Source organism: Micromys minutus (assembly GCF_963924665.1).
Source record: "Micromys minutus genome assembly, chromosome: 10".
Taxonomy (NCBI): Eukaryota; Metazoa; Chordata; class Mammalia; order Rodentia; family Muridae; genus Micromys; species Micromys minutus.
Window position 1 is genome coordinate 9,991,790 of NC_137979.1, and position 14,486 is coordinate 10,006,275.

Sequence of the window (14,486 nt, forward strand, 5' to 3'; positions counted from 1 at the left end):
TAAAGAGCCAGGCACAAAAGCTGTGTCTGTGATACCAATGCTGGAAGACGGGACCAAAAGATACTGGACGCTCACTGGCCAGCCTACAGGAGTCTGGAGTTCTAGACTCACTGAGAGATTGTGTCTAAAAAACTCAAGATAGAAAACAATAGAGGAAGGCACCCAACATCATCCACTGGCCTCAACTAGGACGTGCACATATGGGCATGAACCACCCAACACACTCGTGCTCGAGTACACACACACACACACACCACATGCAGGCACAAAATGATAACAACCCCACTACTTGTTAATAAAACAAATGTTTTTTGAAACAGGGATAATGACCAGAAGATTTTTGCCCCCACCTCGCAGGTACAGAGATTATAGGCATGGATTACCATGCCCCATTTTATGTGATTGTGGGGACTGAACCCAGAGATTCACATGTTCAGGCAAGCATTCTACCCACTGAACGATACTGCTGACCACAATAAAACATACTTTTAAGGAAAAATATATCTTCCAAAAGGGGAAAAATTACTGAAAACAATGCCATTGTTTTGTATCTTTGTGACATGTCTGATAGCTTAATGAAAGAGATTCTCTTACGCAGTTTTACTCTTAGGCTGTTAAAACAAGATGTTTAAGGTGGACAATATCCAACCATGCAGGGATGCATTACTAAGGTAAGATTCATTTTAATGACTTTCCAGATAGTAGTAACAATTACCCTTGAATAATCTTGTGTGTGTATGCACACACACTTCAGCCAAAAGGAAGAAGGAGGGGGAGAAATGGAGGGGAGGGGAAGAGAGGAAGAAAGAGGGGGAAATGTGTAGAAGCCAGAGGGCGACCTCGGGTATGAGTCCTTGCCTTTCTCTTAGTTTTTTGCTTGTATACTTTGTTGCTCACCACAGTGCACTAGGCTCACTGGCCTGCAAGCTTCTGGGAATTCTCCGGCCCCCACTTCCTATCTCCCTGTAAGGATGCAAAGATTACAGACGACTCTACCACACTGTGTACACTGTGTGGTTTAAATATGGATGCCCCCACTACAGACTCGTATGTTTGAATGCATGGCCCACTGGGAGGCACTATTGGGAGGTGTAACCTTGTTGGAACAGTTATGGCCTTGTCAGAAGAAGTGTGTCACTGGAGGCAGGCTTTGAGGTCTCCATTGCTTAAGCTATGGCCCAGTGTGACACACAGTCTCCTTCTGCTGCCTGTGTACCAAGATGTAGAGCTTCTCCAGCACCATGTCTGCCTCCCTACCCCCATGCTTCCCACCATGCTGATAACAGACTAACCCTCTAAAACTGTAAGCGAGCCCCAACTAAATACTTTCTTTTCTAAGAGGTGCGTTGGTCATGGCGTCTCCTCACAGCACTTGCTCAGCTTTCACGTGAGTTCTGGAGACTCACACTCAGTCCCTACACTTGATCTCACTAGCCCCTAATGAATAACTTTTAGTACTACAGAAAAAACCAACAGATGGTTATTTTTTAAAGGACAGCTGCAATGCCCTGCATTACAATACACAACACCCATAAACCATACTTCCTGACAATTACACTTTCTAAAACGTACAGATATACAAGTTGTAAACATAAAAAAGGAAAAGGATCACCATCTTCTGGATAACAAGTACCTTGCGTGCTTCAAGATGGGATCAGGGATTCCAGAAGTGGGAAAGGAATGGATGAAGTGTCTAACTACACACAACGGCTAACAGTGACGACTCGGCGAACAGGAAAGAAGCTAACACAGTAGCTCTGTAACAGCAGCAATGGGCAGAGCCGTGCCGCAGGTTATAGTTAGAAATGTGGCCCTGCAGGAGAGGGTGTGAGGAAAGCATGGAGAACCTGTGACAAAGTGCACAGAAGACACGCCCGCAGACCCTGCATTACCTTGTCTCTCCTCCTCCTCTTCCTCACAGAACTCTGCTAGGGAAAAGGCTTCTTTGAGCTGCTCTAGCTCAAGTCTAGTTGTCTGTAGTTCTTCTCCACTCAGAGAACTAAGGATAGATTTCACCTAAATGGATATGAGACTATTAAAATTTGTAGGAAAAAAAAATCTCAAATACAGAAGAGTCCACAGGTCAAATAAAATATGAATTATAAACTAGCCAGTCAGCATAGTGTTTCTGGGTAGGGAAGGGGGAGCAGCATCCCACTATGTAGCCCAGATTAGTCTTGAATGCTCGACTCTCCTAACTCAGCCTCCTGAGAGCAGGGACGACAGGCTTGTGCCAGCATGGCTAACTCCCATTCCTTAAAAATCTTAACTTCAGAGCTGAAGAGATGACTCAGAGGTTAAAAGCAGTAGCTGCTCTTCCACAGTACCTGGATTCAATTCCTAGTACCTACAGGGCTGCTCACAACTATGTCTATAACTCCAATCCCAGAGGATCTGATATCCTCACCCAAATATACATGCAAGCAAAACATCAAAGCACATGAGTCATTATTCTTATTTTAACTCAATGTTTAATGCAAGAATCTAATTTCTTCAGAAAGGTTGAGAGAATCTGTACTTTCTAATGTAACATGGGCTAAAGATATTTGACAACTATTAGTGCTTAACAGCAGCTTAGTAATAAAGAGAAGTAAAGGGTCTTGAATTGGGCTAGAGAAATGGCTCAGGAGCTAAGAGTGCTTGCTTCTCTTCCAGAGGACCTGAGTTCAGATCTCAGCACCCACAGCAGGCTGCTCACTACCAACTACAACCTCTGGTACCCTCTCCTGGCATCCATGGGTACCTGCAGCATATGGCATACACACAGGAATACCAAAAAATAAATTCTTAACCAGGTATGATGATGTCCACCTTTAACCCCACTACTCAGGAGGCAGACAGCAGATCTCAGTGAATTTGAGACCAGCCTAGTCTACACAGCAAGTTCCAGGCCAGTTAGGGCTACATAGTGAGAGGTCCTGTCTCAACATAAACCAAATCTTAACACAGCAAACAAACAACAACAACAAAAGGCCCTGAGCCAACTAAAAGCCAACAGCTAACTGCATGCAAATTGGCAGCTTGTCAGTAAGGTTTTTTGGCAGCTAAAGTCAAAGAGACCTCAGAAAAAAATAAATAAATAAGTAAATGCAGACAGACAGATAAGTAATGGAAAATAACATGGATGTTAAAAGCTCTTCTTTAACCCTGTCCTTTCTGTGTAGTCAGGACAACCACCTTGATCCTCCCCATCACCGAGCTCATAGATTGGTTTGTGCTTGCTGTGTAGTGTACGTCCAAACTCTCAGCCTCCTCCAAAAACACCTCACCTTCCAAGTGCACAACAGAAAAGCATCGAGGGGTTTGAGGTTGGGAATTACCTTTATTTCACTTTCTCGGGAAAGCATCTCCAGAGCTTCTAGATGTGAAAGGCCTTGAAACTCATCAAAGAGTAACCCATAATGAGTTTTCTTGTCTGTTTCCATGGTTACCTCATTGGAGGGCCACTGCTCTTCTTTATCCTTTGTCTCTCGTAAAACCTAAAAAGAGATTGAAGCGTTGTATTACACCAAGTAATGAGAGCTCAAGAGAGAGTCTACAGAGCAGAAAGGAACACAGCTGCTCGGGCTCCATTCAGAGCACGGCCCTGTCAATCCTGGCATCACAGATCAAATCCAAGGAGCTCAGGAACAGCAGGAAGAAGTTATCACACAGAATCTGATGCTAGACAGTGGAAATAACATCCAAGACACCAGGTGCTGTTCTGCAGGTGGTTTAAACATTAATCTAACAGCTCTGACAGGGCTTAGCATTTCTCTACTGACAGAAGGCTGCTCAAAAGGGAAGCGGAGGAACAGCTCGAACTCCTCTATGTACTGGAGCTCACTGCCTATCCCACACTCCCAAAGGATCCCAAAGAAAGTAACACTAATAAGGTTTCCAAGTTAATATCAGCAAAAATCAAATCAAAACACAAACAGGAAGTGCACAAGTGAACAGAAAACAGAACCTGTGACAGCGTAGAATTCCGGTTCATCATCAAGCCCTTGGTTCTTTTAAATCCTGGATCCCCTTCTGCTATGACATCCATTGTCTTCTTCCCAATGAATTCCAAGGCATCCAAACCTCCACTGATAACGCTCTTGCCCTAGGAAAGCCAAAAAATTCCATTAAACAAATTTCCATGAAATTCCATTACATTCAGGAATGGCTATATAGTGTGAGACGGCTGATACAGGCCTGCAGTCTGTATCAGCTACTCGGGAGGCTGAGGGAGGAAAACAGCAAAGGCACAAACAGTTAGCTCCAGGCCTGTTTGAGCAAATGTTAAGAACCCTCCTCAAAATAAAGGTAAAAGGCTGCTGGGGATATATTGCTAGTTTAGTGGCAGTGTGTTTGTCTGTAATGTGTGAGGCCTTAAACTCAGTCCCAGTACCAGGAGGAAAGAAGAAGAAGAAGCCACAATACCAAGTACTAGGCTGCCTGAAGAGCAGCTGAAGCAAGCACACATTGCTCATCCAAATGCACACAGAACCATTCAGGGTACCTGAGAGGCAGTATCTGCTCAGCTGCCTTACCCAGTGTCTTAATTAGTTTCCACTGCTGTAAGTAGACACTATGACCAAGGCAACTCTTATAAAGGACATTTAACTGGGGCTGGCTTACAGGTTCTGAAGTTCCTTCTGGCATGGCAGCATCCAGGCAGCATGGCACTGGAGAAGAAACTGATAGTCCTACATCTTGATCAGAAGGCAGCCAGGAGACGACTGTCTCCCAAGTGGCTAGGAGGAAGGTCTCGAAGCGCACCCTACAATGACACACTTTCTCCAGCAAGGCCACCTCTCTTAATAGTGCCACTCCCTGGGCCAATATACACCCAAGGGAAATGCACACATAAATAGACTAGAGGGCGTGTACAGAAGTGTGCAATACCACACTCTATGACAGCTCACACTGTAAAATGGCTTGGTTATTTACTGTGGGATCCACAAAATGTGACCAAGTCACACTATGAATACAGCAAAGCTGCAGCATGGACGCATTCAGACACAATATGTGGAAGACTGGATGTACATCTATGGCTCCATTTATACAAAGCAGAAGAGCAGGTCAAAACAATTCATGGCAGTACAAGTCCCAAGGGTGGCTATGTGAGCTGGGGAAAAAACAGATGCCTTGAGATAGAAAAGCAACAGACTTACAGGTTTTTTACTATGGCTGAAAATTAGAATGCTGTGAAAATTCAACTACACATATATGATGTCATATTCTATACTGCATACCATATTTCAAAAAGTTAAAGATCCAGTCTCAAACACAAAAAGTTTTAAATAAATAAATAAATAAATAAATAAATAAATAAATAAATAAAAATGCTGGCCACCCACACTCATGTAGGAAAGACATTGAGAGCCCTGTCATTTTTCAAACATTCTCACCATCTACAGTTTATCAAGTGTTCATCAAAAGAGATCACATGCCCCTTCTGCTTAAAAGATAAAGTTATATGAGAAATATATTTTTTTAAAGATTTATTTCTTTTATGTATGTGAGTGCTCTGTTTTCATGCACACAAGAAGAAATAATCAAATCCCATTACAAATGGTTGTGAGCCACCACCATGAGGTTGCTGGAAATTGAACTCAGGACCTTTAGAAGAGCAGCCAGTTCTCTTAACTACTAAGCCATCTCTCCAGCCCCAAGAAATAACTTTGTAAAGCAGAAACACTTCCTAAGGACACAAAACCAAGACTTGCCAGTCCCTAAGATAGTCTGTCACCCTACAGCTCACACTCCACTTGAGCACACAGGCCCCTGCACCGTTTCTCACCGTGCTCTGCACAGCTGTTGAGATGGTCGAGAGCATCCCGAATGGCCCAGACACGAGTGAGCTTCCATTCTCACCGGCAGTTGTTTCTCCTGAGACAGAGAAGATATAGACACGTGAAAGAAAGGATCATTCGCTGCTTTAACAACAAATGTGTGGTTTTTAAAAATTAGACACTGGGGCTGGAGAGATGGCTCTAAGAGCACCAACTGCTCTTCCAGAGGTCCTGAGTTCAATCCCCAGCAACCACGGGATGGCTCACAATCATCTGTAATGGGATCAGATGCCCTCTTCTGGTGTGTCTGAAGAACAGTGACAGCATACTCACATACATAAAATGTTAAACATTTGCTATGTTACAATGAAAGATAGGTAGGCACCTTTTTTTCATTCACTTCATTTCAATAATAAAATCGAGTCTTGAAGAAACTAAAGACTGATACAAAATCAGACTATATACTGAATGATCTCATAGACACAAGTTTTTAGGTAAAACAAACTATGAAAAATAGGCAAGTGACTAACCAGGGATTAAAGGTACATAAACATTTTTGGCCAACAAACTACTCTTATCTTCCAATTAGCTTCAGGAAAGTACATACCACAATGTTCTATTGATTACACAGCATAAATGTATCTACCTCTCCAAACATCCAAACATAAAACTGTACAGCTAAAGGTAAACCACAGCTCACTTTAGAAAACGATGCTCACTCGTTGTCATCAAACAGACCCACACTGAAAAGGTGTCCATCTTTCTGCTTAAAGAGCCAAAGGCGGTGTGATTATGTATTCATGTGTGTGTAGTACACATTATGTCACATATGTGCATGTATGTGAAAGCCAGAGGTTGACCTTGAATGTTCTTTAGGAAAGCCTTTCCTCTGAAAGTCTCTCTCACTGATTAAGCTAGGCTAGGTGGCCATCAAGCCCCACACAGCTTCCTCTCTCTGCCTTTCCAACAGTAGTAGAACAGGTCTTTTCAAATGGGTTCTGGAGATCAGGGCCTCACGCTATAGCATGCAGTTCAGACTGAGCTACTACATAATCTGAGAGCCCAGCCTGAAATATTCTCTTCCAGAGGGCTCTGCTTCCAGTTACACTGTACTAACTGCTCTAGGACCTGCCCTCCTGCTATGACAGCTATAATACTGCATGAGAGTCGTAAGAAACTATTTTCCGAGTCAGACGAGGAGATTTTGGTCTAACAGAAAATGACTCCTGTGACTCAACTGGCTTGCTATCCAGAACTTTCCAACTATAGGGATGGGAAGGCAGAAATGAGAGACAGCAGGAGCTGAGAGGACTCTGTAACACAAAGAAGATGGAGGCATCCCATAATCCTAGGCTTCTATAGAAACACATACACCTGAATGCCTCTCTATGAATGCTGCACTTCGGAGTATCAAGTATATAGGCACAAGAAGACTCCACAAGGCTGGGGAAAGAAACTGCCTTAGAGAATAAGCTAAATAATCCCCAAAGCTCACACTAGGCTAAGATGCTTGACTTCCAACCTACCAAGTACCTGGGAGATGGATAGAGCCCACAGAAAAGCCAAGTCTTAAACAAACCCTTCAAGTAAAGGATACTCCAGACTCAGCTTAAGCAAGCACACTAGCATTTTTGGTTTTATTTTGAGATAGGTCTCAGGTTCTCTACTTCCTGGCTACTGGAACAACTTCTGTGTGCCACTATACCTAGCTTAGAAACATTATAGGATTCATTCAAGCTGCACACACCATGACTACCTGCAAATGAAAGAAAAGCAAAGATGAGCACGGTCCTTTAAAGAAATACAGATCCCTAAAAGATGACCAAAGCAGCCTGGTGGTGGTGGCACACACCTTTAACCCCAGCACTCAGGAGGCAGAGGCAGGCAGACTCTGAGTTCAAAGTCAGCCTGGTCAGAAAGGACTTCTCATCAAAAAGTAGTCTACTCTAATTTGGCAAAGTTCTATCATTCTTACAGAACTACAATCTAAGCCACCAACTTCCAATAAGTAGAATTACTGTCAGCCCTTGAGCCTGAGCCCTACTCTCAATTCTCATCTTCAGAGACATAAACCCATGACTCTGGGTAGCAGCTCGCCTCTAGTGTTATGAGGATGACAGTTTACACCTAATGCTACTTCTAACTCCCAAACTCACTCTCCTCTTACTTCTGGACACTACAGCATCAGCATAAGACACTACTTTTATTACATGTATTTTTATTTATATGTATGTGTGAGTAGATGCTAAATGTATGCAGGTGCCCCTGAAATCGAGAAGAGATCAGATCCCCTGGAGTTGAAATTATAGGTGAACTGCTTATCACAAATGCTGGAAACCAAACTTCAGTCCTCAGAAGATATAGGAAGAGCCCTTGGGGTTCAGTCATCTCTATAGCCCCATAATTCTCAATGCCATTTGAGAATTATGCTAGGAAGTGCTGGAAGAAGAAATTGGCTCTCTTCATAGGAAGAGACGGTAAGGGAAAAGTCACTTTCTTTCTGCTTCATTCCTGACTTTGAGCACATTTGGTTACATATCATCTGATGAACCTTAGCACGGCATAAGGAAAGACAGGTGTAAGCTCTGGGCTGTGATTCCAGCACCTAAAGAACTAAGGCAAAAGGACTGTGTGACCGCAAAGTCAACCCGGGTAAGAAGGCAAGATGAAAGGGGTGGGGGGTGAGTGAGGAAATAGAGAAGAAAGGGGGAAGGGGAAAGGGAAAAGAGGAGACAAATGGGAAGAGAAGGGGAGTAGAGAAAAGGTATCAATATGAACAGAGCCTCAAATTCACACACAGAAGCCTGTGTATTTGTATAATGTGAGCTTGTCTCCAGGCTGCATCTAATCTGCAGTCAAGTGACCTAACTAACTTTATGCCAATCTAATTCTTACTCCGAGAAACTCATAGATGGGAACAACTGGAGCCAGACAGTTTCTAATGGTCATGTATGCCAGAGCTCTATCAAGGTGGAACTGGAGGAGTCCAAAAGGAAGTCAGTTAGTTTCATGGGAAGATGACTGAAATAAGCAAAGAAAACAACAGTGAGAAACAATGAGACCCCCGAGGGATAGAAAAAGTAAGCCTGGCCTTAAAACTCTACCGGTCCCTAGTGATAACTATGTCCTTTGGGTATGAGTGACTGTAGGTTTCCCTCTGATCCAGACAAACCAGGATAGAACTTCATCGTCATACAAAAAGCCAAGTGAAAACAAACCAGCTAGTGCACAACAATCATTCCGTCTTGCCACAACACACTCAAACTGGGCTAACTCTACTGATGAGAGGTCTAATTATAACAAGCAGAACAGCGAGCTCCTCTCACAGCCCTACTGCTGAGTGTTCACCAGCCCTCTGAGCCACTGCATCCACACAGAAGTGCAATAAAGAGACACATGAATGGCTATGGGAGACACAGCTGGAGCTCAAGACTCCAAACCCCCTTCTTCACACAGTCTCACGATGTCCTAAGTGTCAGGGACTGAATTAGCATCACCACTAAGTGCTAAAAAGGAACCTAACTGTCAGTTTCAACCAGAACCCCAAGCACATATACTGACCTGCTGCTTGCTTGACTTCAGCTGAAATTTCAGTGGGGCTAGGAATCCCAAGAGAAGTCTCCGCCTTCTCAATGACGTTTGAAATACCTTGTCCTAATTGGAGGGGGAAAATTAACATTTGTGTGCTGTACATTGTTACTAAAACTGAAGAAGCAAATAAAAATAATAATAAAATCTGCTTATTGCTAAAATCATGGTCACAAGACACATTATTTTAATGATATATCCATCCTTGTCATTATCTCCTTACCAAGAAACAAAAACAAAACAAAAACCCCACTGACTTATCACTAAAACGTTGGCTTAAATGAATCTCTGGACTTCAACTTCCTAATGGAGCATGGCATGAGCCCCAGTGCACACAAAAATGGTCTTACCTACTGTAGCTACTGTAGCCGAGGCTGAGGAGAGCAGAGACTTGCCCCAGCTGCCCCAATAACCCCATCCAGTCGGAGATGCATCTTTAGAAGCAGTCTCCTGTTGTTTTCCAGTGAGAAAAGAAACAAAAGAAAACAAGGAGTTAGAGGAGACTCAGAAGTGCACAGACAAGAAGAAGCAAATCTATGACAGGTAAATCCTGTAGGACTAACAGCCGAATGCCAGCAGCACATCAATGCCCTGTGGCAGATGCAGTTCCTGATAAAGGTATTGCTGCATCAGAAAGCTGACACTTTATGGCTGTGAAAAGAAGGAAATGCCATTGTAAATTAGTACTGACCCCACATCCCTTTTAAGACTTGTGCTTTTAAATCCCCAAAGTTTAATTAATAGATATGCTACTATGGCTACAGCCTGTGAAACCTGAGCAGGAAGTTCAGAAGCCTCAAGATCGCTGGAAGGTTTGGATTCTGGTCTTTTCCGGGTGGACACTACAGGCTGAGATTTATTCTCGGGCTTCTCCTCTGGTTCACAGTTCTCATCTTTAAGGACTGTGGCTGCTTTGGTTACCACTGGAGTCTCTGTAGCATCCTTATCTGACATGACTACAACATCACCTGCTAAGACAAAAGCCCAACAAGAATCTACTGATACCAGTTTCTTTAGTATAAACTATTTGCTTGATGTGTTTGAGACATTTTTTGAGACATTTCAGATTCAGATTCTACTACAGCAATATAAAGAGATCCTATATACCTCCACTCAGCTCCCCATCAGAAGCTAAGATTGTTACAATTCACCAGGGTCCTTCCAATTTTACAGTTTTTACATGTACCTTTATGTGTACATTAATTACATAAAGTGTTACATTCACAATTGTCCCTTGGTATCTGCAGGGAATTGCCTGCAAGAACCCTGCAGACAAAATCTCAGTGGTCACATCCCTTCTATAAAATGGACAGCATGTGCATCTCATCAGAGTGCGCCCTCACAGATGTCTAATACCATATTTGATGCTTTGTAACCGACTTAACTCTCTTGGGAACAATGACAAGTCTGCACAGGTTTAGTACAGACGAAACTTTTTCCAACTGTTTTCCACTTATGATTAGTTAAATCTACAAATGCTGAATCCCGGACACAGAGGGTCAACTACTTAACTCTACTGAGCATCAGTACAGGTAAGGTACAAACCAATCCTACGGATACCTGGGCCATCCTACCTGTAACCAGACACTTCCCACATTTCTTTCAACCTATAGCAACCAGCTACTGATCTGTTCTCTGACACTGACATTTTCAAGTCATATACATTGAAGTATACAGATTATCCTTGAAGCTACTTTTTTCATTTAGCCTAAGTCCCTCCTTTCTACTATGGTTTCATCAAAAGTTCCTTTCAATTTCTCAGTAATATCATTGTGAATGGATGGGTGGGTGGATGAATGGATGGAGGACGGAGGAGATCACAATGTATTTGCCCATTCAAGGTAACCTGCAGTTTCCAACATGAGACTATTATACAACAACTTCCAAAGTTCACATACAGGTATTTATGTGAACATAAGCTTTTCCTCTGGAATAAATGACCAAGACTAGATCAATAATATGGATCATATTAAGTCCATGCTTATTTTTATATGTAACTGCCATCTTTTCTAGAGTAGTACAAATAAAATTTCTGCATCCTGATCAGGTTCCCCCGCCCCATTGAGCCATTTTTATAATTATGTGGTGGTTCATTTCCTCAAGACTAAAGACACTTGACGTCTTTTCGTGTGCTTATTTGCCATCTGAATATTCCCCCCAAGAAGCACCTGGCTCTATCTTGTTCGAGTTTTTAGTTGGGTTGCTTTGCTGTTTCTGTTGTGAGAGCACTCAATGCCCTCAGTTCAATATCACGGCAGGGCAAAGCTTATTTCCATGGTCTTACTTCAATTTTGCCTTTTGAGACAGGATCTCCCTCTTTGCTGACCTCTAGCTTATAGCAATCCTGCCTCAGGCCTCCAAGTTCTAGAATTACAGACATGAGTCAACACACCTGTCTTTTTATTATTTTCATGGGGTCTCTCACCAAGAAAGATTTTCATTTTGATGAAGCCTGAGTATCAATCTTTCCTCTCACTACACTATCCTTCAAAAATGGCATCATTAAGCATCCATTCTCACTTCAATTTTTCCAGAGATTGTTTAAACCATGTTAGATCAGCTTTCTATATTTTAATACTCTTTGAAACTATTCCTAGTACTGTTTTGATAGTTAGACCATCTGATGTAACCAAAGAATAATTGAATTCCATTTTTTTTTTATTTCATTTACTCTGCTGTGCTTGGATCAAACCCAGGACCTCATTCATGCTAAACAAGAGCTCTACCACCTAAATACATCCACTGATCCCTCAGGTCAGCTTTGGAATAGCAATATTATCCAATTTAGCCCCTTCCAAGAACACAGTTCTTTGGCAATTAAAGCCAACATGTCAGTGGTACTCCCACTAAGAGAAATACTAGTTTCCAAAATAACCAGTTGTCACCAACAAACACACACACATACAACACATATACTAGGTATTCTGACAAACATTTTATTCAGGTATGCACTAATGGCAGGATAAATCCAACTCAAGCAATCATGCTTCTAATGCACTAAAAAGTTTTTACAAGAAAGGCAGATGAGATATAGCCCAATAATTGAAGCACATACAAAAAATACTTAGTGCTGCTTTGCCTACAATCCCAGCACTTAGGAGGCAAAGGCAGACCTCTGAGATTTCAAGGCCAGCCTGATCTACACAGCGGGTCTTAGGACAAAAAGAGCTACATGATGAGACCCTGTCTCAACACACACACACACACACACACACACACACACACACCCCAAAACTTAGAGAACAGAGAAGACAGTATAAGCATCAGAGAATGATTCATAAAGTGTATCTAGAGCAGTCACAAAATCGAAATCTGTTAGCTAACTACAGCCTATAGGTGTTTTTAGTCAGTCAACACTATTTAAACCCTTTAATTAGTTGCTAACATTTGAAGTCTCATCTCTCATAGCAACAAATAGATGTTTCTAGGTCCCTTGTAAAAAGGCAATGCAACAGGGGCATCTGAGTAGGTAAGACCTATCTGGTACCAAATGGCTGTTGAATCCTTTTGCATGACAACAGTATTCTCTCATACTCTACTATCTCCAAATTTCTATTATTCTTTTATAGTAATTAAATTAGATCCTGCAGGCATCTGTGTTTGTAATGTCTACCTTCAAGATGCTTAAGATTTTAACAAACTAAAATGCCAATGAAATAAAAGATTCAAGGGTGTGATGGTCAATCTCAGTTGCCAAACTGATAAGCCTAGACCCACCAGAGTCCTCTGGGCACATCTTGAGGTTGACAGATTCGGGAAGACCCATCTACTGTGGGTGGCACAATTACACAGGCTGGGATCCCGGGAGGTATAAAAAGGAGAAAGCAGGCTGACGGCACGAATTCCCTGCTCTCTGCTTCTAGACTATGGATGCAGTGTGACCAGTTTTCTGTGTGACCTTCCTACCACTGAGAACAAGTGAACTGTGACTCAGAGTAAGATCACCTTCCTTGTTTTTGTCTGGGTATCTTATCTCAGTAGGAGGAAAGCAACTAAACAAAGGGCATGGAAACAACTCAGAAGAAAGGTCAGCCACCCAGGAAATAGTCACCTAGAGTAATGGCTATACTAGGGAAGAAGCAAAGGGTGACAAAAAGAAAGGTGGATTAAGACTGTGTTGCCAACTGCCATGCAAACCAGAAAAATAACTCATTTACTTATTCATGGCAAGAACCTTTTGCACATGTACCCAGCTCTGGATACAGAGAAGATATATAAGGCAATTTCTACTCCAGTCAGTCCAGAGGCTGATCTAACAAAAAGACACCAACAAGCTTACACAAAGTTGAGGTGTTCTTGCAGCTGTATAAAATATTTTAGAACTACCTTTTTCTTCTTTCTCCGAGTTATGACCTATAAATAGTCCACTGATGTGCTCTATGTAAACAAATAGAACATATATATTTCATACGTTCGTTTAAATTTTATGAAACTAGAACATTCCAATTAGTAAACTCTGGTTGTCACTATCATTTCACTTGCACAACAAGGATTTTAGTAAGCTTCGAGGACGTGCGAAGCGTTTAGGCTGAGCCAGGAAACAAGATTTGTATGTGTGGTGACGACCCTCTTCGCCGTCCCTGTAAATAATATTAAACACATACCAGACATACGGAATTGTACTGTTTAATGTTTTCCGGGTTGTCTGTGGCAAATGGGTTTTCCTGATTGGAGGAGAAGGATCCAGGTGACTGGAGAAGTCGAACGAGGCGCCTCACAGTCGAGACACAAATATGCCCAAAGCACACGCGTCCCCACCGCTTTTACCCGGAGGCAGTGCGACTGGCATGGCCGACTAGCTGAGAGCCGGGCCTGGGGACAGCGCTGCAGCCCGTCCGCGCGACGAGGAGCCGGGGCAAGCGGGAAGCGGCGGCTCCCGGGCTAACGTGGCCAGTCTCTCGTCCCGACACGTCCCACCCCCAGGCCTGGGGTAAACAAGCCCTTCAGGCCGGCAAGACCACCGAACACAGCCGGAAGCGCTGCAGCCCCTCAACCAGCGACCCCGGCGAGCTCAGCCTTCGCCGCCCTCACCCGGATGCCCCGAAGCCCGGACACCGCCCCTCACCGAGGCCACCGCCGCCCGCTCGCCCAGCCGACCGTCCCGGAAGTACTCCTGAGCGCCGCACGGAGGCGGGT

General features: G+C 43.1%; 1 protein-coding gene across 1 annotated transcript in view; it reads right to left on the reverse strand.

Moving 5' to 3' along the window:
• Nucleotides 1-14,467, reverse strand: part of FAM114A2 (family with sequence similarity 114 member A2) — a 31,792-nt gene extending 17,325 nt beyond the window's left edge. Inside the window, 8 exon segments of the mRNA XM_080922579.1 lie at nt 1,893-2,016; nt 3,321-3,479; nt 3,950-4,087; nt 5,771-5,859; nt 9,324-9,416; nt 9,701-9,800; nt 10,125-10,318; nt 14,382-14,467. Of these exon segments, the coding sequence (XP_080778705.1) occupies nt 1,893-2,016; nt 3,321-3,479; nt 3,950-4,087; nt 5,771-5,859; nt 9,324-9,416; nt 9,701-9,800; nt 10,125-10,304 (883 nt within the window). The 5' untranslated portion in view covers nt 10,305-10,318; nt 14,382-14,467.
• Between the last annotated feature and the right edge of the window lie 19 nt (nt 14,468-14,486).